This window comes from Echinops telfairi, unplaced genomic scaffold (genome assembly GCF_000313985.2).
Source record: "Echinops telfairi isolate 266 unplaced genomic scaffold, ASM31398v2 ScPeMD7_7424;HRSCAF=8462, whole genome shotgun sequence".
Lineage (NCBI taxonomy): Eukaryota > Metazoa > Chordata > Mammalia > Afrosoricida > Tenrecidae > Echinops > Echinops telfairi.
In genome coordinates, this window is record NW_022111324.1 from 82,684,361 (window position 1) to 82,711,948 (window position 27,588).

The following is a 27,588-nucleotide window of genomic DNA, read 5'->3' on the forward strand; positions in this document are numbered from 1 at the left end:
GGATGTGTTTAGAGCTAGAGGAAACGGGAGGCCCGGAGAAGTGCACCAGGCAAATCCTGGAATTTAGCTCTCCAGGGAACAAGGCTTGGTGCAGCGGTGCTAGATTGGTGTCCTCTCTTCCACCCTCATGGCCCTCCTCCCATACTAAGCCACACCAAATCATTATTCATGTTTACTATAAGTGTTAATCATAGAATGATATGAATGGCTTCAAAGAGTTCATGGAAAATGGAATTAAAGATAATGATTTTTCCCATGAACATTTTTCAACCCCCCTCATATGATCTATAGTTTTAAATTGCTTAAATGAAATCTTTCTTGGACTATAGGAATCTAACAACAACATTGTTCTTTAAAAGTTTTCTTCATTGAATTACAACATGATTAGTAAACGAGCTTTCACAATTTCTCTCATTTACCTTGAACACAATTTCTCTCATTTACCTTGAATGCTGGGTTCACAGTCCTGATTACCACAACATTTCAGCTAAAACACTAGAATATTGACAGAATTTGAAACTATGAAGCAGTGGCAGCAACAGAAACAGCACATGCTTGCAATGCAGTAGACAAAACTGCACAATTCCAATCGTCATTTTAGTTGGTTAGTAATGGCAGCTCTGACAAGAACACATCACTTAAAACCAAATCTATGGCCGTTACATCATTTCTGACTCAGTGACCCTCTAGTAGAGAGTAGAAGGCCCTTTGGGGATTCTGAGACTTCAAATACTTACAGGAGTATATACAGTCTTATCTTTTACCTGTGGAGGTTGGTGGGTTGGAACCAATGAACTCGTGGTTAGCAGCTCATTCATAACCTGCTACACCACCAGAGCTCCTTAGAAGGTAAAGAAAGTTAGCATAGGGATTTAACCTTATTGAAATATTGATACATGTAAGCAGGGCTCCTGAAACATTGCTGCTGTTATAACTAACTATAGGGATTTTAAATACATATAACTAATATATTTCTGCTTAAGTACTACACACACACAAATTATGGATAATCAATTATGGACAATCATTCTGGATAGTCACCTTTGCTGAGAGTGTTATTTGGTGCAGTTGTGTTCCACTGGTGATACTTTGGATTGTGGCATTTGTTTCAGCCTTTTATAGCTTCTGAAACCTCCCAGCCAATAGCCACTTAGCCTAACAGCCAGAAGCCAGCCTCGCATTGGTGACATTTGTGCTCATCCCTCAAACACTCTTAGAAAAATATTTTTTTAATCTGATGAGATGAGTGCCACCAAGAGAACTCTATCTTGATCGCTGTCCTTTTTGTTCAGCTTACTTATGGTGTGAGAGTCGGGTGTCTATGCCAAATCGTAAAGTCTGGATCCAGAGCCTGTGGGATCGGATTTTTGCAAATACTAATGCCTGACAGTGCCTTGCACAAAATAAATACTCAAGAAATATGTGTTGGATCAAGTGAATCTCTAAAAGCAAAGTTTCTACCTCCTCGCCTTCCTTGATATTCTGTATACTCAATGCCGTTGAGCTGATGCTGACTCATAGCAACCCTACAGGACAGGGTAGAACTGCCCCAGTGTATTTTGAGACCACTATAACTGTTCATGGGAGTAAAAATCCCATCTTTCTTCCAAAGAGTGTCTGACGGTTTTGAACTGCTGACCTTGCAGTTAGCAGCCCAACAGATAGCCACTAGGCTACCAGGGCTTCTTTATGCATGCCTACCGGCTTAATAAATGAACAAACGTGGAAGAGAGATTCAAGGCAACCACTTTCACTGCCCCAGGCATGAGAAAATAGGAAGAACCCTGGGAGAAATGCTGTCTAGTAATTGCACATTTGAGAAGTGGTGCTGATGTAGACAAGGTTTCATGCTTCAGATGGGAGGTGGATACTGTGTGTGTGTGTGGGGGGGGGGAGTGCATTTCATAGCTACAGAGAACCCCTTACCCAGTTTTACTGGGCCTTTTATTTCCAGTCAGGAAAAATTCATCTTTGTGAGCTAAGTCTGTCTGAAAGCCTAAAATCTTTCAGAAGGTAATATATAATTAAAAAATTTACTTGTGTGAAGAAATTTTACTTTTTCCCTATTTTTCTCTTCACTTGAATGAGAATAGGCCATGTAGGTGGTGATTTTTTGGTTTTTAAAAGAATCAAACATTTAATCACATTTAAGTGAAAGTGGTCTCAAGTTTAGTAAGTGTGATCTGTTGGACTTTATTGGGGTTGGAGATGCTCAACAATTTTGACATTTCTAGAAACAACCCTGACGCTGGGATCAGTCAGTAATTCTCATATTCTTCCTCCAAGATGTTAGGTGGGATCTTTATGAATCACCCATACTAACATTCAAGGAGAACGTGTGTTTCTGAATGACTATAAACAAAGCATACGGCCCACTGCATCTCACAATTACATGAACCAATCAGTCATGAGGCCCATGGATAGACGCCATAAAGAGGGCTGCTTACTTAACGACAACCCCGTCTCCCTCTCATCTCCTAGAGGATGTGCCTGCTCCGCCTGCCCCATTCGATCATCGCGTGGTGACAGTCAAGCCAGCAGCTGTCAGCAGTTTTTATTCTGTGAGCAGGACAGAGATTTTGGGAGGGTAAGTAACTCTTCATCTCAACATGAAGGAGACTATGGAAGAGACAGATTCTAAGGACATCTTAAGTCTTTGTCAGTCTTGACTTGAGGACCAGCGCTGTTCTAGATAACTGTATTAGAGTTGTTTTTAAAAAAATCAAATTCATAAGACAGTCAAAGATGCCAGTAAAGTTGATGTGGTGACAGTGGCTGAATTCCAAATTTATTATCTGTTTTCCTTCCCATGTGGTAATGTCTGAAAACGAGAGAAACCCCGTGAGTCACCAGAAGATTTAGAAGTTGCCTAGTGTCTTGGCTTATTCACCATGAAACAAAATGTGGAAATGAGTGAATACTCTGTACTTCTTGAGGCATCTGCATATCTTTTTATGACTGTTCCTCCTTTTCTATTTATATGGTTACAGTAGGACTTATTATTACCCATTCAATCAATTTTTTTCTTCAAGCCCTTAAGACCCCAGATGCTATATCTTTCGATAGCCAGGCACCATCAGCTTTCTTCACCACATTTGCTTATGCACACATTTAAAATAATCATTTTATTGGGGGCTCATACAATTCTTATCACAATCCATCCATCCACCCAGTGTGTCAAGCACATTTGCACATTTGTTGCCATCATCATTCTCAAAACATTTGCTTTCTACTTGAGCCCTTGATATCAGCTCCTCATTCCCCCCCACCCGCTCTGTTCCCCCCTCCCTCATGAACCCTTGATAATTTATAAATTATTATTATTTTGGACTTATGCACACATTTGTCTTCGGCGATCATATCGGTAAGGTGGTAACACACTGATATGTCAATCAGTTACTTCCAATATGGAAAGCAAATCAAAATTCATGAGGATCTGAATATATTTCTGAGACTGTCCTTTCCTCCTCTATTTCAGAGACAATACCTTATGATACCTCATCACCTAAAACTCAACGTATACAGTTGGCATTGCCAGATAAAATAGGAAAAGGACAACAGAAAAACATGCTGCAATTTTAATTACTAGTGCAAAGAAAATATGCATATCCACTTCAGGATGTACACGGTTCTGCAACTAGTCATTTGGGTATACTTGATACGGATGAAGTCCCTTTCTGCTCTTGTCCTTTCTTAGTTCTCTCGCCTTCCTCATGTGGCGCCACTGGGCGAGTTTGTCCTCAGCTGCTGATCAGAAGCACTCCCCATGAGATTATGGGAGAAATGGGGTTCAGAAGCACAGGGAAATGCCCTGAGCTCTGAGCATGACTTGGACAGTTGTGTTTGGGTCTCCAAAGATTTCAGTGGCAATCCTACGACTCTTTTCTCTAGGCCCCAAACAAAACATCTCACTGCTGTTGAGTGGATTCCTGTTTGATTTTGACTCATGCCTAATCGGTCAACTCCAAAGGACACAGTAGACCGACTCCAAAGGGTTTTGTAGGCTGTCTCCTGTCCAAAAGCTGACTGCCATGTCCCTCTCCCAAGGAGTGGCTGGCGGATTTGAGCCATAGACCTTTCAGTTAGCAGGTGAATGCTAAACTATGAGGCCACCAGTCATTTGCAGACGAGGGTGTGACTTGGTGGCAATCTCTGGGGTTTATGTTGTTCTTCCAGTCAAGGCTTGTCAAAGGTTCCTTGTGAACACCTTTCCGTCAGTGCTGGCCCCATTGAGCTTCATGTGGTCTCTGGAACGGGCAGACTGTACTGCACCTGGGAGCAGCAACCTCTTGGTCTGCGCTGCTTTCAGAACTGGCAGTCACGATGAGCTCAGTAAACAACTCGCCGTTTTTGCTGTTAGTTTCCATTGAGGCTGCCCTTAACTCATGGTGAATCCGTGCACGGTCCAACAGAATGCTGCCCCATCTGGGCCCACCCAGCTTCGAGGGCACTTCTGTATGCGATAATAATCTGTCTGACAAGTTTGCCTAGACTCAGATCTAAACTATCTCATCAAAACCCTCAGAGGTAACTGAGTGACTTTACAAATATATAAAGTGACTCTGTTTTTAATGATATTTACCTATATGCTATATGTTGAAATTGATTCTATGATGGTGATGGGGTTTGTGCAATTTTGTTGTACCTCTTATTTTCATGCATTGCCAGTGACAGTTTTATGTACTAGTTCATATGTTTGGGAGTACTTGGGCGGTATACGTAAATTAACATGCTTGGCTGTTAATTGAAAGGTTGGAGGTATTAGTTCACAGAGGGGTTTTTAGAGGAAAGCCCTAGTGACCCCCTCACAAAGAAGACCACACTGAGACACCTGTGGAGTAGAAACCACTTCTACTCTGATGCACAAGGGTTTGCCACGAGTCAGAATCAACTTGGTGGCAACTTGTTCTTAACTGGTTCACATGCGTACAAAGCTGTGCTTTTTACATTCGTGTGTATTCAGAAGATTATACTATCTCGGGTTTTGGGGTGCATGTGAATATGTAATCTTAATAAATCCCAGGTATTTCTGATGCAAGTGGCCTATAGACCACACTTGGAAAAACACTTCTTTGAGAAGCTTATTAAATACATTTTCTAAAGTTTGGGGTTGCTCATTCATACTCAAACTCAAAACGCCCGTGGCAGCAATACAGTAAGGACTTAGTAGCATCCCTAAACCAAGGCATTGGCCACATCTTATGCTTCGCACCATTCCTTCTCCTTCCAGGGGGCGCTTTGGCCAAGTGCACAAGTGTGAAGAGAAAGTCACGGGACTGAAACTGGCAGCTAAAATCATTAAGACCAGAGTCACTAAAGACAAGGTGAGGACCGTGTGGCGTGGGCTCCCCTTCTCATCCATGCTTCCGTGGACTGAAAACACTTTCCTTCTTCACAGGATGAGGTGAAGAACGAAATCAGCATCATGAACCAGCTGGACCATGTGAACCTCATCCAGCTATATGACGCCTTCGAGACGAAGAACGATATGGTCTTGGTCATGGAGTAGTATGTGAACCTTCTTCCCTTCCCTGTGGGCCCTCTCTTCCCTTCCCCTGCCAAACCCAGCCCACTGCCAAGGCCCTCACTCATGGAGGTTCCGCTCTATCTGAGGAGTGACTAGAAATTAGTTTGGTGTATCATTGATTTTTAAAAAAAAGTTTTAAAAATGTTTCCATAGTCTTGTTTGATTATAGCCCTATTAGGAAAAGCCCCTTAATTTCCCAAGGCTATCATTAAAAAAAATGAGTTTATTTATTTTTAACAGTTGCACCAATACACATTTCACATGTCATAAATGACACGGTTCCAATCACAGTCCTAAGAATTGTGTAACCATCACCACTATCAATTCCAGGACATTTCTTCTTCTCTGTGCTTGTCAGCTCTTAATTTTCCACCCACTTCCCCTGCCATGTCCCTTTGAAACTATTCATCCAAAAAAAAAAGAAACTATTCATCCAGTTGTCTCTATACGTTTACCTATCCTGGATTTCATATACAGAAAAACATACAAAATCCAAACCACACATGACAAATGGTCCAACAGCAATGACAGAATGAGACAGAGAAAAGCTTCAATCCAGAACAGAGTAGAAACATTAAAAACTGGAACACTTATACGTTGAATCAAGACGGAGATTGACTGACAAGGTGTCCCTTTTTACCTTAACTACAACTGCAGTAAGCTGCCCTATAGGCTACTCTGTCTGACAACAATGTCATCCCATCCTGGTCCATAGTCCGGGAGGAGGATTTGTTTGTGGATTCATCTGCATAAGAGACCCTGAAATGCGCTTTGAGCTTATAGCATTCTGTAAACTGGGTGCTCAAAATTTAGGCTCTAACATTTACTTACAATTTTTGGATCACATAAGCTGGTGTGCTTCTTCCATGTGGACATAGCTGATGTCTCACTTAGATGGCTGTTTGTGTTAAGACAAGTCTTTAAGGTCCCTCAATGCCATTCTTTCTGGAAGCGGGGCACCATCTGCTTTCTTCACCATAGTTTGATAGCGTATCCATATCTTCAGGAATCACTTCATGGGGGCAGACATTGAGCAAGGCCATGTCATAAGAACTAATTGTTCTTAGATTAGGGCTATGATTATGTGTGAGCTCAGAATCCATTCATGTATTTAGAGTTTATATATGTCTCTGGTTCACTTTAAAGACATGATTATTACATTGTTTAAGGATGTAATCAATTATCCCATGGGGCATATGATAGTTCTATTGATATTACCACTAATTAACTGACGGTATAGGATGTTTAAAATTCTGTAAGTATACACGTTTAGAACTATATTATAAACCAAAATACATAGTTTGCTGATTTATATAGATTAACAATTTAGGTGATAGAACAGTATTTTCACAATTAGGGTTAGAGATAGGAAAAATCTCTCAATAATGTTCATTCATAAAGGTAGAACTAGACTAAACATATTATAACAAGACAGAGTATGGAAATAGCACATACATGATAGCCTTAAGTTGTCATCTATTGATGTTCGTCAAGGCATGAAATTGAACCAACCTCCACTGATATCCTCATTCATAGCCTTGGTACAGTCGTCATCTGCTTCTTCGCACATGAGGGCATTCCACATTACGCCCGGGGAGCATTTCAGTTCTTTTATTGTGCTCCTGGTGTGTTGAAGGCAAAGTCCAGTTCACTTAGTGGGAGTTCCAAATTGAATCATTCTGGCGTGCACCTAAAAGGACAGAGTCTAAAGTCCTGGATGTTTGTAGCTTATTTTCCCATTGGTGGTCTACATACCTAGTGTTGAGCATTTTCTCCAATGGCACACTTCTCTTTCCAGCTCACCCACCGACCAAAGCTTAGTTGCCTTCTTTGAGACAGATATGCCCTCCACCCAGCCACCTCTTGACTTGGGTTTGCAGTGAGGTCCACTGATCATTTGTGTAGAAGTGTCCATGAATTTGGGGTGACCATGGAGTAACATCATATGGTAGGAACTAGTTGGTCTTTTCCCTCTTTCCACATCATGGGGGGCTGATGATGAGGCGAGGCTGCCCCTGTCAAAGGGGTTTTTAAAACTGTATTACCGATTTTGACTTAGGCAAGTTAGACACGCTCACTAGCTTCAGTAAGGAAACTGCTCACAAATATGCATTATTTGTAATTTTATTTATTAAGGATAGCATGGAAAAGCAGATTTAACTTTGTATCTGAGTTATGCTCTCAAAAATTAACCTTAAATATTATTAACAAGTACTTGGAGGAGAGTGATTTCTGAACTGACTTTCACCTTCAACCTAATCACTATAATGTAAAGTTTAGAGTAAATACTGATAATTAGGACTTAGAAGTTTCCATTTTAAGTCAATTATTTTTATTTTCTAAAATGTATAACTGGTTGTTCCATTATAAAAAAAATGAAGTTATAATTAAGCCTGATCAATGTTGCGATTCTGGTTTTGTGGTGTTTTTTTGTTGTTGTTGTTTTTGTTTTTGCATTTGGAGCTATGTTTATCATTGTGTAATAAGAAATCTGGTGGCATCCTGGGTTATGAGTTGGGTTGCTAACTGCAAAGTCAGCAGTTCGAAACCATCAGCCTCTCTGAGGCAGAAAGAAGAGGCTTTCTGTTCCTGTGAAGATTTAGAGTCTAGAAAATGCACAGGGGCAGTGATGCCCTGCCCTACAGGGTAACTATGAGTCAGCATTAACTCAATGGCAGTGAGAATAAGAAATTATTTTGGTTAAAAAGTTAGCCCTGGCTCCTGGTAAGCACTCTATCACTGGAACAGGGTTGAGATCCTGGCTAGCTTTCGGTGTGTTTGAAATTTCCTTTCACTGTGTTCTTACAGTTCTCTTTATCTTCAGCATGAAGTAGTGGATGTGGACCCCCTGAAATGCGATAGCCACGTGATGAAAGGGACGGTATGACATCCCGTTTGTGAAATGAAGATAGATAAAGCCTTCAATCTCAGAACCCTCTAGCAAAGCAGTAAAGAAAGTAGAAAGAGAACAGCACGCACACATCTTTTGGACAAGACACTTCCGTACGCTGCTGTGATAAGAAAGCCATGTAGTTATTGAGGAACCAACTAAGGGCTTTCTATCCCTCCTTCTACAGTGTGGACGGAGGGGAGCTATTCGACCGAATCATCGATGAAAACTGCAATCTGACTGAGCTTGATACCATCCTGTTCATCAAGCAGATCTGTGAGGGAATCAGGCACATGCACCAGATGTATATCCTCCATTTGGACCTGAAGGTGGGGTGTGATTCTCAGTTCTCTCCTCCCATTGGCCAGTGAGCCCTCAGGCATTACGTACCACCTCAGGACAATGGTAGTCTCACCTGCGACATATCTAGGATTGAATTAAAATCTGGAACCTCATCCTCATTTCATCACTCCCAACTTCCATCGCCTTTAGTCTTTGTATGTCCTTCTCTTTAAGGACTACTGTACCAATTTCTTAAAATGTGCCTGTTTTAAGGGAATCTATTTGGTAGATGACTTCCCTGAAAGTTTAAAACCAAAACAATGACAATAGAAATCCTTGAGGTGCACGGTTAACCCAAAAGTTGATGGTTCTAATTTACCCAGAGGCTCTGAGGGAAAAAGACATGGGGATCACTTCCTACAAGGGTTACAACCTGGGAGCCCAATGGAGAAGTTATCTTTGTTACACAGAGTTGCGACGAGTCAGTCACTTGATGCCACCTAACGACAACAGCATCAATATCAGCAGCCAGGTATTCCATCTCGTCAAGAATCCCCATCACTCTCCGGACATTCTGGGGAGGCTCTGAGCTTTAGGGATTTGTGGAGCACTGGGTAGAAACCTGTGGCAGAATGGGAATACAGGACAACTGGACATTGGTAGATGAAATGCTCAAGCATCTAGAACAATGGTTCTCAACCTGCCGCATGCCGGGACCCTTTCATGCAGTTCCTCATGTTGTGGTGGCCCCCCAACCATACAATTGCTTTCATTTCTACTTCATAGCTGTCATTTTGCTACTGTTACGAATTGGGCAACCACTCAAAGGAGTGGCGACCCACAGGTTGAGAACCACTAATCTAGAAGATACGGGGTGAGGTTGGGATAAGACACTGAGAATGTGGGACACAAGGAAGCTGAGCTTCATGCCATCTTCTTTTAGTGAGTACACTTCCCTGTACCCCCTTTCTCCATGTTGTCTCCGGGATTGAGCTGTGCATAGTCTCCATTACTCCAGTAGCAGATCCAGGTTCAATCACCCTGGTCATGTCTAGTATGGGGGCTATCCAAACACCACTTTTGTGTGGCTCCATCACACTTCATTTCCCTGCTTGCACAGCATGGCAGTGAGATAAATATTCTTAAAGATAACCCATAGTATATTACAAGTCACCAGGGACTAATTTAGCTAAATAATTTTGTGAAAGCCTTTAATTGGGTTTCTACAGGCCTCTCTTCTTTTATTCAAGTGTCCTTAGTGGTTTAGTTCATATGCTCCCTCTCTCTCCCATTTGCTCCCTGTGGGTGGGAAGCAGGAGAAAGTAATATAGAAGAAAGATCTGGAAAGCCCAAAACAGAACCCGTTGCTGTGGAGTCAATTCTCAAGGTGACCCCCGTGTGCCAGCGCAGCACTGTGCTCCCGAGCATTGCCCAGGGCTGGCTTTTCAGAGATAGACTGATGGGCCCTCCTTTGAGGGCCTCTGGGTGGATTTGAACTGACAGCCTTTCAGTTATCATCAGAGTGCCTTAATAACTTGTACCCCTAACAGGCTCCTTGGAAGGAAAAGAACCAAACATAACTATGCCTGTGCTTTTCCAATGGTCACCTGTGTATTTTGCTGTCCTTTGAAAATGTTATTTAATAAACATGCTTTAATTTAAAAATCAGAAAAAAACCTTTTGAAATACCTCAATTCTACTTCTCTACATTTTCTAAACAAATATTTTTTGGTCTTTTTTTTTTAATGCCATTATGTTCTTTGGTAAGTGAATGGTTTTATACATGATCGATCAGTTATTTAAGCACCCATTTCTCTAAAAATAAACCTTCTTTAGAGATGTTATAGAAAGAGGCTGACAAACTATGTTCAGATGGTTGATGAACAGACCCTGAGTCATTGCACAAGGGGCTTCTGAATTTCTGATCTCACTTGACCCTCCTTCCCAATGAGACGGGAAGAGAGCGGCATTCTGAAAGGACAAGGAAATGGAATTCCAGGGATTGAGGGAATGGCTAAGGCCTCCAGCTCAAAATTGGAATTTCAAGTCTTCTGTGTGAAAGCTTTATTTCTCTTTTATGGATGACTTTGACTTTAACTCAAATCACTTTTCCCCCGTAGATGTATGTGTAATAGGGCTACCATCTCAATTTCTCTCTCCTCACCCTAAAGACCACCAAATAGCAGAGTAAAGCCTTCCCAGGGGCAAGCTCCGAGGGGGCATTCAGTCAAAGGTTTTAGGCATTGAGGCCAAGCATAGCAGAGCTCTGGAAAGGTGCAGAATGAAGGAGATGGGAGGAAAGCCTCTCTTTGCCATAGGACTTTCCCAACCCACAGAGCCCAAAGGGAAAATCTAACTGGCAAGAACATTCACAGCTGTGTTGAATATTCAGCGTGGCTGTTTAAGCGAGTCAGAGTGTTTCTCTCAGAAACCATCAATATTGAGAAAAAATACCTTTCCATGAAGGGAAAACTCATATGACTAATTCTAGGAGGCAGATGTCAAGTAGGGACGGCTTCCACCAGTCCACCTGGAGAGCGCCTTCCAGCTTCCGTTCCGTCTTCCCTCTCACATGGGGCCTGCAGACCCAGCGAGAGGGACAGGCAGGGTAGCCGAAGGTTGGCAGGGACCCCACAACCTCATCCACCACATAATGAAAGAAGAAAATACCCACACAGCCACGCTGGCTGCTATGTGAAAGGCCTGATGTGTTTTTCTGCGCATCCTTGTATTTTTAGTTGTGGTCCCAGGGCAAGTTGAGTGAATGATGGCTGTTTTCACTGCTAATGTGTCTCTTTCTCTTGCAGCCTGAGAATATCCTGTGTGTGAACCGAGATGCTAAACAAATCAAAATTATTGATTTTGGATTGGCCAGAAGGTATGTTTCCTTGGACGCTGGCATATGAATATGGCGTTAAGGTGGATGGTTGCTCTTTCTTCTCCATGAGAAATTTTCGACACCCCTTGGTTCTATGCCTGCATCTAGATTTCATTTAGTTTTACATTGGGAAATTTGGGGGTTGGGAGTTGAAAACTTCCTCCAGGATATCCAGGAAAAACATATAAAAGTGAAAACCTTCTATAGTGAAATGGACTCAGCGAGGAGTCATTAACTTGGAACTTTTGAGTTTGTCTTAGTCTTTTGTGTTTGTTTCACCTGTACAGAGATTTATTTAAAAAAGTAATACTGTGCAAAAAGAATGCAAAAGGTTCTGACTTATATGCACTTCTTGAGGGAACAGAGAGTTTTTGTGGAGTTGGGGTGTTAATGAGGCATCTGAGATGCATGTGGTAAGCTACTGCAGCGTTTCCTTGTTCCTCAATATAGACTTAGTCCAGCCCGCTCCATGCTAGTGACTGTATCCGCTTCCTTTGCGTTTTCCATCATTCGGATGGTCTAACTATTTGTTGTCAGCTTCCCCCACAACTGTTTCCGATTGTTTTGGTTTTACAGTGAATTATCACTCTTAAAGCCCTTGAAACTTCTTTCCAAGGATTTGCTCTGCTCCTTTAAATATGTAATTTTTATCTACATATTTTATCACTATATTTTAAGTTTATTATCTAGCTAAAGTTAAGTGTTCTTATAGACTGTATCTTTTCAATGCTCAAGGTTTTAAACTTACTTTTTATCCCTCTACCTTTTCTCTGAAATTTCAGATATAAGCCCAGAGAGAAGCTGAGGGTGAACTTTGGCACCCCAGAATTCCTCGCCCCTGAGGTTGTCAACTACGACTTTGTCTCCTTCCCGACAGACATGTGGAGCGTCGGAGTCATCGCCTACATGCTGTAAGAGAGCGTCATGCCCAGCTGACCTTGGTGCTCCTGCCAGCGCTGGCCATTTTGAATAAAAGTCCCCATGCAGCTCTTTTAAAAATACGCCCACTCCTCATTTTTCGAAATCATCACGTTCCAAATACTATGCCATTGTGCAAAAACTGGCATTAGGTGAACATGGAAGATGACAAACACGTCAGATTACAAAATGGAAGATGAAAACCTTATTAGACAATGACCAAATTAATTCTATCACTCTATGATGGCCAAACCACTAAGAGTCGTGGCCTCGCCAAGTCAACCCATAACCTTAACCATGGCAGCCAATGCTGTTCTCACTTCCCAACTTGGCATTTGTTACTGTAGTGCTTGTTTTCAATGCACAACATAGGCAGAGAATAGATCTTTTATTGTTATAAATGCAAAATGTTGATGAACAAGAGAGTCCCAGGAGGCTTAATCAAACACGAAAACAAAACTCACCACTGTCTTGTTGATTCTGACTCACAGCGACCCTATATGACAGAGTAGAACTGCCCCTGTAGGGTTTTCAAGACAGCCAGCTCTTTCTTCCTCAGTACAATTAATGGGTTCCAACAGTTGACCTTTCAGTTAGCAGCTGAAAGCCGTTTAAGTCCGGTGCCACCAGGGCTCCTTCTATGCACTAGAGCAAGGACACCTTCTGAAAACATTATGCGGAGTTCAGGAAGTCAGACTCAAAGGGGCGAAAGCCACTTAGACGAAATATCCAAATTATGTAAATGAATAGAGACCAAAGTTTACTAGTAGTTCCCAGGGCCTTTGGGGAAGGGATATGGGAGTTGTTGCTGGAGGAGTCCAGAATTTCTATTTTCCAGTTGCTATTGAGTGGAGCCTGACTCATGGCACCTTTGTGTGTGTCACAATAAAACTGTGCTCCACAGAACATTCAATGGCTGTCACCTTCGGGAAGGAGATAGCAAGGTCTTTTGCTCCCCACCCACCACCTCACCCTAGCCCCCGCCAAGATGCCTCCGGGTGGACTTGAACCTCCAACCTTTTGGTTAACAGTCAAGCACTTTCACTATTTTCATCATTCAGGGACTCAGAGTTTCCGTAAGACCACTGCCATCAAGTCAACTATGATTCATAGTGCCTCTTTAGCCCCAGGGGACTTGCCACGCTCAAATCTGTATGGAAGCAGAAGGACACATCTTTATCCTGCGGAGTAGTTGGTAGGGTTCAACCACCAACGTTTTGGTTACCAACTGAATGCTTTACCTGCCGCACCATGATGTCTCCCTAGTTGCTGATTAGGAGGATGAAAAATATTTCAAAAAACGAGAGGGCTGATGGCAGAGTAACATGGTAAATATAACAAAAGCCACTGGATTAAATTTTAAATGTTTAAAGGCTGGCATTTTACCAGACTGGACTATTTTCTAGACTCGCCCTTGTGGGCGAACGAAAATGAATTTTGTCCCTTAGAGTAATTGCTTTAACTCCTAGTGTAACACTTCAAGCCTAAAGCAACCTTTTCAAAAACCCGGGGCCTGGTCTCCAGCGGAGATGCTACTAACCTCCTGTTCAGAGAGGACGTCCTGGCGCTTGCCAGCTGTGGGTGACAGCACTTCGCTGAACAGGAGAAAATGCTGCTCTTCTTATCGGCTCCCCTTTGGATTGCTGCTCCCATCGCCACAAAGAAGTTTGATGGGGAGGCTGGGTTAGGGGAGTGAGCGTTTTCTTGATTTTCATAATTCATTATAAAAGCATGCTTACATATTAAGTGGTGTTTCTTTCTCTGGCTTATCAGTGCAAGAACCAGAAAAGCAGCCTAGCTTCTTCACAGGGTAAGGAATGTCTAAAACACTCATCTGACCCATCTGCCTTCTAGACTTAGTGGCCTGTCCCCTTTCCTGGGCGATAACGATGCAGAGACCCTCACTAACATCCTGGCCTGTGCATGGGACCTGGAAGAGGACGAGTTCCAGGATGTCTCGGAGGAGGCCCGGGAGTTCATCTCCAAGCTCCTGATTAAGGAGAAAAGGTAAACCAGGCTCAGTCTGCACTGGGGGAGAAACAGGACCATCAGGGAGCAGTCAGCAATGAGGGCGGTTGCAGTCAGGCCAGGGAACCTCGGATGTTCAGGGCTTAGGCGTCCTTAGGACGCATGTGCTGAGTGGAATGCCCCTCATGCCACTTTCCTGGACCACTTTGGTCATTAGTGAGTGGCACTACCAAGAAACTGCTCTCCCTTTGTCTTTGAGTATGAGGTCCAGCAAGCCAGGCATCCCTGGATCTCAATTTACTCACCTCTAAATTGAAATTATTTCTATGGCTACTTTTACCCCTAAAAAACACATACGAGGGGGTTTCCAAAAGGTCAGGGGGGAGGGGAATGGAATGGAATTTTTCTATGAACTTTTTTAATCACCTCTGTATGTGGTCTGTGTCATTGCCTTATCTAGTGCTGTTGTAACGGAACTACTGTCAGCGATGGCTTTAACAAGCAGATGTATTCCTCTCACAGATTAGGAGGCTAGAAGTCTGAACTCAGCACACCAGCTTCAGGAAAACACTTTTCGCTGCTGGCTTGCGGTTTAGGAGGAAGGCCCTTGTCTTTCAGCATCTGTGGCCTAGTGTTCCTTGAAGATATTCACATCTCGCTCAGGTCTAGAAGGTTCCCAGCATAAGGACCTTGGGTCCAAAGGATGAGCTCCACTCTCTGCACTCCTTTCTTGGTGATAGCCAGGTCCCCCTTTCTCTGCTTGTAAGCCTCTTTCCGTTATCTTTCACAAGGTAAAAGGTGATGCAGGCCATACCCCAGGGTGTAAGGTTGTTGTAACACTTGCTGACGAAGATCGAGGATTACAGTCTTCAGTATGGATTAGAACTCAATAACTGGCTTAAGAAAAATCCTTCCAACTGGACCAATAGATATCATTGTCATAGGAGAAAAGATTGATGTTGTCAGGAGTTCATCGGGCTTGGATCCACAATCAATGCTCATGGAAGAAGCAGTTAAGAAATCAAATGAAATTGATCTGATTGAAATGTTGATGGTTTGAAGCCACCAGCCATTCCACCAGAGAAAGATGTGGCAAACTGCCTCCCTAAAGATTACAGCCTTGGCAACCCCATGGGGAAGTTCCACTGTGTTCTCTAGGGTCGCCACTGGGGTAGCCCAGGCAGTGACAAGATGGCCAGACCTGCCAACCTTATGATATCCTTGGAAGATGAGAAATCCTTATATATTGGGAACCTTGTATGCATCCTGTGACGGAGCCCTTCAAGTCCTCCTGTGGTTCCTGGTTGTGAACTTGGAGCCTGAGTGCCTCACAGTACTTTCAGCTAGCTCAGAGCAGACCCAGGCCCTGCTCAGTCCTCCAGGCTGGGGCTGCCCTCAGTTCTCCAGGAGCATCCATGCACACTGTGATGTGCTACTCACCCAGTCTTCAAATTGGTGTTTAGATGAATCAAGACCAGAATCAAATCTCACCATCGTGAAATACATTTGTGGCTTATAAAAATAAACCCGATATTTAATGAGCAATTGAATGATTCACACAAATTTCTTGTCTCAAAAAAAGTCAAATTTCAAAAGTTTGACATGACACCAAGCCTACTGTCACCAAGTTGAGTTACGCTTGGTGGCTCTGTATTGCATTTCCAAGGCTATCTATCTTTGCCGGAGCAGAGAGCTTCATCTCTCTCCATGGGAGGGCCAATAGATTTCAAGCAAGCCTTGTGGTCAGCAGCCTTTGACATGAGAAACCACACAAACAAAGCAAAAATAAAACCAAGCTCTTCTTGAGTCATTGAGCCAATGCTAATTCATAGGACATAATTCTACCCTACCCTATAGGACAGGGTAGAACTGTATCTGTGCGCTTCCTATACTGCAGCACTGGATGGGAGTAGGGAACGCCATCTTTCTTCAGAGGAATGGACGGTGGTTTCAAACTGCTGACCTTGTGACTAGCATCCCAACAGGTGACCACTATGCCATCAGGGTTCCTTTTGACCTATTAGTGGAAAATAATATTTCTCAGTAAAATTACCTCCATTCCTGTATCTCGGATTCTGCGGGTGCGATATTGAAAATGCATGTTACTAAGTAAAATTTCCCATGAACTGAGATTGGTTGAAGATCAGAGGGTTTTTGTGTGTTTCACTTCTGCCCAGAGAGGGTCTAACTATGGGCGATGTTGGCACCAGGTTAAGTTTCCCTTCTCCTGGAATACTAATGGACTAAAGGAAAAGTGTACTTCCTCTTCACCTCTTCTACTTAAATGGCTGGTGTTTGAGGAAGCAATCTTTTAAACTGAAGTTCAGGCAACACTTGAAGTTGTTTTCTTGATATGTTTTCAGAGCCACTGTCACTTTCTTTCACTCACTGATTTTTTTTAAGGGCATTCGGCTTATTGTGGCACATGGTAGCATGCCAAATAAGCTGGAGAAATTTAGAATTAGAATGCAATATAAACTTTATTATCATGTCTTATATTGCTAAAAATGTTTTGTCCCTATGTAAAATTTTATTAACGTCAACACAAACAACCTACTAACGTCAAGTTGATTCTGACACCTACCAGCCCCATCGAGAGTTGCTGAGACTGCCTCTCTTTAGAGGCGCAACAGCCTCCTGGGCTGCTGGTGGCTTTGAATCACCGATTCCGAACCTACAGTGTCTCGAGAGCTGCTTTTATTATACCACCAGAAGGATATGATTGCGTCCTAAAGGCATCTGAACAATGCACTCTCTTTTAATAGTTACATCCAGTATCAACTTATGGATTTATGCAACTCTTCAGAAGTTCATAATTCTATAGTAATGACTATACATCATTCAGAAATCTTAGGACAGAAACTCATTTTGCAATCGTTAGCAACCGTTGTAGCATTTTGTTTCTGTGGCTAACGAATAGAAACTTAATTTATGAAGCTTAGTGGTTGCCCCAAGAATGGTTCCTTATATTTGAAAGCAGACGTGCATCATGAACTAGACATTTTGGATTGGATGCTCCCACAATCACTGATCGCAGCCAGGGCAAAGAAAGTCAAATTTGATGGTCACCTCACCAGCCTCCCACAGGCAGAGCACTCCTTTGGCGTATTCCACTCATCGCCTTCTGATTTTTCCTTCAGTTGGAGAATCAGCGCCAGCGAAGCCCTGAAGCACCCTTGGCTATCCGACCCCGAGCTGCACTCCAGACTCAGTGCGCAGGTGACCGCCTCTTGCTGTGTTTCCTCTTCTTTGTCAAATTGCTTTTAAGTCTTAGATGTCTTAGAAGAAGTTCTTCCAGGTTCCTTGTCTCACATCCCTCAAACCTTCCGCTCAGGTTGAATTTCTTAAAAGTGCCTTTTAGATTATTTTGTATTAAACATGCTAATTATGCTATTCAATCAGGTATTATTTGCAGCATACATGTTGATTCAAGTTAGGATTAGATCACTGTATCCATTACAAAATGAATGAATTACATCACTGTGGTGCACACACAGCCCGGGAACATTAACATACGAAGTTTTCAAGAGTATATGCTAATGTACTTAGGCTTGCTGAACATGGAATGCAGAATTATGTATTCCATGCTTATCTGATTTAGTGGGCTCTGGGCACTAGTTTTACCTCTAAAAGTCAACTTGTTTCAGTTACTTATATGAGTTAGAAAGAAGGAAAGTCCTACCGAAGGCTGAAAAATATATATCCCTGAAGTATTTGTTGTAAACCATTAAGTCCATATTCTGGAATAATGTCAAACAATGAAATCTCTGTCTGCTCCCCCATTACTCCAACTGCCATTTATATTCAGATGCCCTCATCTGTCTCTTTGGCACAGATTTCCTTCCTAAGCTTCAGTCCACATATCCCACTGTCAAAGCTATTTTTACCTGGATCTTCTCAGTCCTAAACCAAACTCATCTCCCCCACTGCACCTCTCCCGAAACCCTCCTTTCCAGGGCACAATGTCTTTGGGGACCGAAATGAGACTCAGCGCACTTTCTTTGCTCCCTGCCTCTCTCATCACCTCTCCTATCTCATGCTTAATTTATCTCTCAGTTCTGCACCAATCCTCTCCCTCCCTTTGTTCATTGTTTGCCAGGGCATTTCCCACCCAAATTACTAGTCTCCTATCAGGCTTCTCTGTCTGGTTCTAGCCAAATGATTGTAGATGATATTAATAACACAGAAACAGATGTAAAACACTTAAGTCACATTGTTAAATATGTAGGATGTTTGAGTGTGCAGGATCCATGGGGAGGTGAAGCAGCAATGGGTGCGCCCTGCCTTTCCTCGGGCCTCCTCTGGGGCAGGTCGGCCGTGGGCCTTGTCTCATGCCCCAGGCACAGTGAGTGTTCAGACATGATTTCTTCCACCTTGGCTCCCCACCCTCCTCACCCGTGTTTAGGAGCGGAGCTTTTTTCGCTGACGAACAAACCTCTGAATGACTATGCTCAGGGACTCATTTTTTCCACATCCACTTTTTATTGAAATTAACTTTAACTCTAAATTTAGCAACAGAACTAAGCTTTATTTGAGTGCTGAATATACCTTCTGTGATAATTGGTACCGATGTCAAGTAAAAATAGACTTATTACCTAGCTGGTACCTCATCCAGACTACATAAACTGCTTATTAGAGTTACCAACCAATTCTGAGCCCATTTTTCCACCAATGTATTTTTATCCAAGCTTATTTGTGTCCAAATACACTTTGACATAGTAGGACAATATAGAAACCACAACAGATAATTAATGGCATTATATATTTTTAGGTTTAAAATATGTTAAAAATCATACAATAACAAAAATTACCTTTTCACATATGCCATGTGATTACTAGTAACCAAGGTGAACAGACGGTTCAAGAAATTGGAATGAATTTCCTCTTCTTTTTAAAACTCTATTTTGTAAATCCAATGAGTTATCATTAAAGCTGTGGGTAAGCACTTGGATGTTAACTGAAAGGTCTGTGGTTCAAACCCACCAGCCTCTCTGTGGGAGAAAGATGTAGCTCGGTGCTTTTGTACAGAATACAGTCTTGGAAATGCTATGAGGCAGTTCTATTCTGCTCTATAGGCTTTCTATGAATCAGAAACGACTTGGTGTTTTGGTATATGCCTGACAGTGTTCTACATAATGGAACACACTGCATCCTTCTAACAGGCCTAAGAAATACGCACTGTTATTATCCCATTACACAGATGGCTGAGCCAGGGATGAGCAGTTGAGAACTTGCCCAATGTCAAAGCCAACTTGTAGTTCAGGTAGGCAGGATTACCTAGAATTTAGAGCAGAGACTCACAGCACCCTGTCTGCTCATTGGCGGCTGGGCAAAGCTGTCTAAGTGATGCATCCAATGCTGATCTAGTACCTCGCATATCTGGTATTCCCAATCGGCATTATTCGTATATCAGAAGATTTCCTTCTGGAACAATCTTGGTTTGGATATGTTACATAAAATCTTCAAAATTTTAACTTTTGTGGAAATTTAACTTTTATTCAAGGCCACTTAGCATTTAAATTTAAATCATATTTTTAAAAGTCTTTTGCAGATTCCCTGCTATTTTGTGTGGCTTTCCGTGAACTGAGGGTCAACTCAATAGTAGCCAACAATACCATGCCTCTTTATTTTTATCTTTTAATGGATTTATGCCGAAATGCACTTGTTACCTTTAACTACTCAGCACACCACTATCAGTCACTAAACGTAAGAAGGATTTTCCTCCTTAGAAATTAAGGGTCCAAGGTCTATTCTGTATTTTTTTCAAGATGACATGCTGTGGTTCTCAGCCTTTTTCTGTCCCCAAAACCATCTACCCACAACCTATGTTTCATTAAAAACATCCTTCAACCTGGGGTGGGGGCAAGAATCCTCAAAGGAAAAAAATCTATTCACTCAGTGCCGTCAAGTTGATTCTGACTCATCCACCCTGTAGGATGGGGTAGAACTACCCTTTTATGTTTCCAAGGCTTCAAACATTTCCAGAAGTAGACAGTCTCAGCTCTCCCCCTCAGTGAGGCTGGCAGGTTCAAACCGCTGACCGGTATCAGCGGTTAGCAGCTCAGTCTGTAGCCAACTATGCCACCAGGGCAAAAGCTACTGGACAGCAGTAGACAGCTACTCCAGACTTAATAAATGTTTTGCCACAGAGGAAGGAAAAAGAATACATATGATGTGATTGCTTTTCTTCTAGAACTATAAACTTCCTTTCTTCCCATGCTGCACACTACTACCTTAACTCAGCCCTTCTTCTACTAGTTGGTAGTTGAGCTCTGGTAGCATGGTGGGTTATGCATTGGGCTGCTTACTTCAAGGCCAGTGGTTTGAAACCAGCTGCCATGCTGTAAGGGAAGGTTGAGGCTTTCTACTCTAGTAAGGATTTACAGTCTCGGAGACCTTCGGCCACTCTTCTCTGGCTACTGGGTCGCTAGAAGTTGGAATGGCCTCCATAGTAGTGAGCTGTCAGTTTTCCAGTTGATAGTCAGCCTCCATGTATTCCTGTCCCGAATCCATCAAGACATTATTTCTCTAGTTAAAACTCTATCATAGTACTCCCTGATGAATAGGTTTTCCATCACTGCCCATTGTCCACACCCAGCCAAAGACACCAAGCAGGCAGGCCTGTTGCAATATGGCTCAATCTCAGATTCCCAGGCTTCTCTCCATACTGCCACCATATCAGCCCCAATCTTGGTTATTGTCCAAGGCCTATTGTAAAGGCCAGCTCTTGCAGGCAGCTTTCCTCAGGCCTAAAACTGGAAATCCTTTCCCCGTCTTCTTAAATCTCAGTTGACACTTACATTTTATGTGACACTCAACTTTTATCTGCTAGATTTAAAGGCTTCTGGAAGAACTCAGCTTCTTTTTCAGACTCTTTTTATCTCTTCACTGCAGCCCAGTTTCGGGCCCGACTCTAGTATTTAGAAGGCAATAAATGTTCATTGAAACGAGTGGTAACAAAACACACATGTGTGAAAATGCAGTGTAAGTAGGTGCTGAGCTGTTTGGCCCCTTCCCTAAGTGAAAGAAAGAGTAGTGGTAGCAGGAGCGATAAGAGAAGCTAAGAGGAGAGGAGGTTGAACTAGACTTTGAAGGTGGTCAGGATCCAAGTCAGTGTGAACTTTTTCACGGTGTAGGCTTCCAGAGCTACCCTTGAGCAACATTGTCTATTATGTACAAAGCTATCTACTCTTCAAGTGCTCTCATGTACGTTAGGAGGTAATGGCAAAGTTCTAATCATTCCTCAAATGGTTTCTGTTTTCCCTAGAGGCAGAGAAAGAAGAATTGCTTCCCTGATACCCAGAATCATGGGACCAAATAGTCTACATAAGGATCCTATTTGAAAGGTTGGTCTTTTTTTGGAAAAAACAAACAAACAAACAAACAAACAAACAGGTGTTTAGGCAAAATTCAATGGGAGGAACAAGAAAAATCTTACTATGCGTTGCACAAACAATGTGGGGAGCTACATAGTACTTTGGCTAAGGTGTGGGCTCCACAGGCAGAGAAGCGGTTTTTACCCCAGCTTTGCCAGCTCCTAGCTGAAAAATCCTCAGGTGTCTGATTTATGTATTGGGAAAATAATAACATTATTTCTTAAGTTGATCGTGCAGTTCAAATGAGATCATGTGAGCCAAGCAAGCAAAGCCCTGAGGCTAAGGCCTGGCACATAGTAAGCACTTGGGAAACCTTCGCTCTTATCAGTAGTAGGTCCCTGGTAACTGTACACAAACGATCTCATTTAGTCCTTTCAACAGTGTTCTGGGCTGAGAGGAAATAATGCTCTCTTTTAAGCAGTCAGGAAAATAGAGTCTCAGAGACTCATTCACTCAAGTGCATACATGGAGATGTGGGATTCCGTTCCATGTCTTTGAATCTAAAACTCAAGTTTTTCGTTTCTACCCTGAGCTGCCGCCTGCTCTTGGCCACTTTCTGATCCCAGTGAACAACACTTCCTACCAACCTAGATAGATGCGCTCTTTTATTCTGTTTAAAGTGTCATGAGAATATTTAGAGATGGTTTTATGCATGTAGAAGGTATTATCTTGCTAGCTCAATAGATACTCAAACAGAGAAGCGTAAGGAAACAGCAGCACATGACTGCTCAGACTTGCAGACATCCAACATTCATATCCTCCAGCAGGGGGACTGCTTCCATTTCAGAAGGAAGGCTAATGGCCATTTCTGCACTCAGTTTTAAGGACTGTGTAGGACTTAAGCTTGAGCATCTGATTTCTAAATTTTTGCTTTAACTTTTTATTGTGATTTGGGTGAAAGGTTATAGAGCAAATTGGGTTTCCATTCAGCTATGCATACACATGTTTATTTATGAAATGAATGCAATTCTTACAATGTAATAACACTCTTCCAACTTTCTCCCCATGTTGTTATTGATATCCTCCTTTCATATCCCATCCTGCCTCTGGGCTTCATCCTTGAGCAAACATTGCCCTCTTGATCTCCGATGGCTCACTGTTCTAAGAAATGCACACCTCCCGATGGTGCAGTTCACTTTATAGGCCCGCCTATACCTTGGCTGTTAGCTGAGTGTGTGCCTACAGTCTTACTACCCATTGGCCCTAATCTTTTATTTGGATTTATGTTCACTCTGGCCTTAGATTTTTGCTTATGTGCTTGATTATATTTATTCTTTTAAAAATAATCATTTTATTATTAAATATCTGATACTTGTTTATATATATATATTCGTTCTCAAAAATTGCCTTCTTTGTCACTGTCAAAATGACATTATTTACTTTCACCATGTAGTACAACCATTGCCATGATCCATTTTCAAATAAGAAGCAGAAGCTCAGTACCCCTTCAGCAAAAAGAATCCTGTCCTCGCTTCCCTGTAGCCCCTGCTAACCACTAATTTACTCTGGTCTCTATACATTTCTTATTCTAGGTGCTTGGTAAAAGTGATGTCAATGAGCATGAAAACACCAACTGTTACATTTTGTTGCTTCAAATGTTAGATTTGTTTCTGGGAATATTTGACCTGCTGATTTCAAAATGGCACCAGTTTCCCCCTGTCAGTTCTAGTTTTTGAGATATAGAACAAATATCATATACCACTCTTCACTCTGCTTACTCATTAAAAATCAGAATATTTGTATATTCTGTTAACCAGCCCGAGATAGAGGAAGTACACACTAGTTTTATTCAAAGTCATTAGTGTTATACTAAATATTTAGTTAAAGTTATACCTCACATGGTCTCCTTTGATTCAAAGATGTATTTTTGCAGTGGAAATTATGTGAACTTGGGATTTTCCCCCAAGTATAACTTCACCTTCATTAGGAACTGAATAGCAGTCAGTTCCAATTTGCTATCATAAAAACGGGGTCAGAAATAAGAGTTATAGTACAATAAATCAGGAGCCTTGATGGCAGAGTGGGTTATGTGCTTGACTGCCAACCACGAGGTCAGCTGCTCACAGCCACCAGCCGCTCTGCAAGAGAAAGACGAGACTTGTTGTTCCCATGAAGATTTACAGCCTCAGAAACCCACAGTGCAAGTCCCACTCTGCCCTGTAAGGTCACTATGAGTCATAATCAACTGACGTCATGAATTTGGTTCAATAAATAGAGATTCAATGTTCAGAAACCTAAAATGGGTCTGTCAGAGTTCAAACTCCTTTATTAGAATTAAAATGTTCCAGTCTTGTTATAAGGTGGCAGAACTTTTCCACCTGGGCACAGAAACTCTCAAAAGAAAAGTTAGAATGTTTCTTATAAAGAAGCTTGGAATTTGCCTCACCACTGAAACATTTAGTATGAACTATCCATCGATCAAACACGCACTGAAGATGCATTGATCGTTATTGGAGATTGGAATGCAAAAGTGGGAAACAAAGAGGAAGGAACCATAGTTGGGAAATATGGACTTGGTGATACAAATGAAGCATGATAGAATTTTGAAAAAACAATCACTTGTTCATAGAAAATACTTTTTTTAACAACACAAAAGACAAGTATACACATGGACTTCCCAAGATGGAATACACAGAATCAAATTGACTCCATCTGTGGGAGAGACACAATGGAGAAGCTCAATATCAGCCATTAAAACCAGACTATTGGGCAACTATGGACAGACCGTCATTTGCTCATATGTAAGTCCAGGACAGAGCTGAAGAAAAATAAAACAAGTCCATAAGCGCCCAAATACGACCTTGAGTGAATAGCACCTGAATTTCGACAACATCTCAAGATACAGATTTGATGCCTTCAGCACGAAGGAAAGGGGACCTCGTGAGCTGCCGTGGGAGGATAGCATTCCCAAAGAAAGCAAACGGTCATTAAACAGACAGGGAAGAGAGAAAGCAAGAAAAGATAAAAGTGGATGTCAGAAGAGATTCAAAACAATCTCTTAATCATAGACTAGCTAAAGCAAATGGAAGAAAGGATGAAGTCAAGGAGCCGAATAGAACATTTCCAGGGCAGCTCGAGAAGACAAAGCCATATATTATAAGAAAATGTGCGAGAACCTAGAATTAGAAAACCACAGGGAAGAACATGCTCAGCAAATCTGAAACTGAAAGAACGCAAGAAAAAACTCAAGCCTAAAGTTGAAAATCTGCAATATTCTAGAGGCAAAATATTGAACGATGCAGGAAGCATCAAGAAAAGATAGAAAGAATACATAGAGTCACTGTACCAGAAAGAATTCGTCGGCAGCCCACCATTTCAGGGGTAGCATATGAACAAGAACCAATGGTGCTGAAGAAAGATGCCCAAGCTGCACTGAATGTATTAGCCAAAAACAAGGCTTCAGGAATTGACAGAATACCACTTGCAATGCTTCGGAAAGCTGCAGAAGCACGGGAAGCACTCACTGGTCTATGCCAGGGAATTTGGAAGATAGCTACCTGGGCAATTGCCTGGAAGAGATCCCTATCTGTGACCATCCCAAAGAAAGGTGACTCAACAGAATGCTCAAACTATAGAACAATCTTCTTGATATCACACATAAGTAAACTTGAACTTAAGATCATCTAACATCAGTTGCAACAGTACGTTGATAGGGAACTGCCAGAAATTCAGGCCAGATTCAGAAGAGGATGTCGAACAAGGGATATCATTGCTGATGTCAGATGGATCTGGGCTCAAAGCAGAGACTACCAGAAAGATGTTTACATGCATTTCATTCACTATGTAAGGGCATTCGACTGTGTGGACCATAATAAACTGTGGACAAGCTTGAGAAGAATGAGAATTCCAGAACTCTTCATTGTGTTCCTTCGGGACTTCTGCCTGGGTCAAGAGGTAGCTGTGAGAACAGAACACAGGAATACTGCATGGTTTAAAATGGGGAACGTGTGAATTAGGGTTGTATCTTCTCATCATACTCGCTCAAAATGTATGCTGAGCAAATAATCAGAGAAGCTGGATTACATGATGAAGAGCGGGGCATCATGGTTGGAGGAAGGTTTATTGATAACCTGTGATATGGAGATGACACAACGTTGCTTGCTGAAAATGAAGAGGACTTGAAGCACTTGCTGATGAAGGTCAAGGGTTGTAGCCTTCAGTATGGATTGCAACTCAATGTTAGAAAGACCCAAATCCTCACAAGTGGACCAATCAGTAGCATCATGATAAATGGAGAAAAGGTTGAAGTTGTCAAGGAGTTTGTATTATATGGATCCACAATCAATGGAAGCAGCGGTCACAAGACAAGTTGCATTAGGTAAGTCTGCTGCACAGGCCTCTTCAGAATGCTGAAAAGCAAGGTTGTTACTTTGAGGACCACGGTGTGCCTGACCAAAGCCTGGCAATCTCCATTCCATTATATGCATGTGAACGTCGGACATTGAAAAGGAAGGCTATAGAAGAATCGGTGCATTTGCATTGGTGCTGGTGAAGACTATGGCGAGTACCATGGACTGCTGCAAGGACAAAGGAATCGACCTCAGAGTGCTCCTTAACTACAAGGATGGCAAGGCTTTGTCTTACATGTTTTGAACATATTGTCAGAAGAGACCAATCCCTGGAGAAGGACACCATGTTTGGTAAAGTGGAGGGGTGGCTGAAAAGAGGAAGGCCGCCCATGAGATGCATTGACACAGTGGCCGCATCACTGGGCTCAGGCATAGGCACAATTGTGCGGATGGTGCAGGAGCATGCAGTGTTTCATTCTGTTGTGCACAGGGTCACTGTAGGTCAAAGCTGACTTGATGACCCCTACCAAGAACAACAACATCTACTGACTTCTGCATATTGAAATGTGTTCTGAAGTGTTTAGTTACTGAATAACTCGAAGAAGAAACATTTAGATCTTCAAAATATTTATCAAAATTTCTATGAATTCTTACATTTTAGACACTCTGAATTGCTCTCACACCTTCTTAATGATCCTTTTCAGTTTTCTTTTGAATATTCCATCTTCTCAAGCTGTGTTCTGGCTTTACAAGTATCCAACTGTTGGTCTCTATAAACATTGCACAGCCTCCCATGCCAAAAAGAAAACCCATGGACATCTAATTGATTCTAATTCATAGTGACTCTATAGGACAGAGAACTTCCCCTTTGGCTTTCCAGATCCTTAAATCTTTTAAAGGCTGTAGAATGACAAGTGGGTTCAAACCACTGACCTTATGATTGGGAGCTCAATGCCTAACCAACTAGCCACCATGGGTCCATGGAAGTCCCTTAAAACCTTATAATATTTTAAATATTGCTGTAAATATTGGTCTTATAATTTGTGGGTCTGATCACCTCTCATATTTAAAACTAGAATGATAAAATTTTTAAAAATTAGTATAACTTAATAGATGAAAACTGAGTGGTGCACCATATCTAAGACATTAGAGCTGATGTCTAGTCAATGAAATCTTCTGAATCAACATCCCAAATAATCCCAGGAATAGGCCTAAAAGCAAGACACTAAGAAAACAATTTTTTGTTATTGGGCTGTGTTATGGGAGACAATAATTCATGAATTGAGATACAAGATTGAAAGGCTCTCAGTGCGATTCTCCACTAGTCTGAGGCCACATAGGATGGAAATATTAAAATTTAAGGAAGTAACAGTAAAAAGTGTTCTTACTGGCTAGCTAAAGAAGGTACCTCTTACTTCAGTAGCTCAATACAATAAGGACTTGCCCGTATACGTTCTTTG

The 27,588-nt window shown here is 42.0% G+C and overlaps 1 protein-coding gene across 1 annotated transcript in view; it reads left to right on the forward strand.

The window, feature by feature from the left end:
* Window positions 1-27,588, forward strand: part of MYLK4 (myosin light chain kinase family member 4) — a 154,222-nt gene that overhangs the window by 118,669 nt on the left and 7,965 nt on the right. Inside the window, exons 4-12 of the mRNA XM_004700179.3 lie at window positions 2,482-2,587; window positions 5,231-5,324; window positions 5,399-5,508; window positions 8,605-8,746; window positions 11,507-11,577; window positions 12,360-12,488; window positions 14,350-14,502; window positions 17,604-17,682; window positions 21,731-21,809. Of these exons, the coding sequence (XP_004700236.2) occupies window positions 2,482-2,587; window positions 5,231-5,324; window positions 5,399-5,508; window positions 8,605-8,746; window positions 11,507-11,577; window positions 12,360-12,488; window positions 14,350-14,502; window positions 17,604-17,682; window positions 21,731-21,784 (938 nt within the window). The 3' untranslated portion in view covers window positions 21,785-21,809. The remainder of the gene's footprint in view (window positions 1-2,481; window positions 2,588-5,230; window positions 5,325-5,398; window positions 5,509-8,604; window positions 8,747-11,506; window positions 11,578-12,359; window positions 12,489-14,349; window positions 14,503-17,603; window positions 17,683-21,730; window positions 21,810-27,588) is intronic.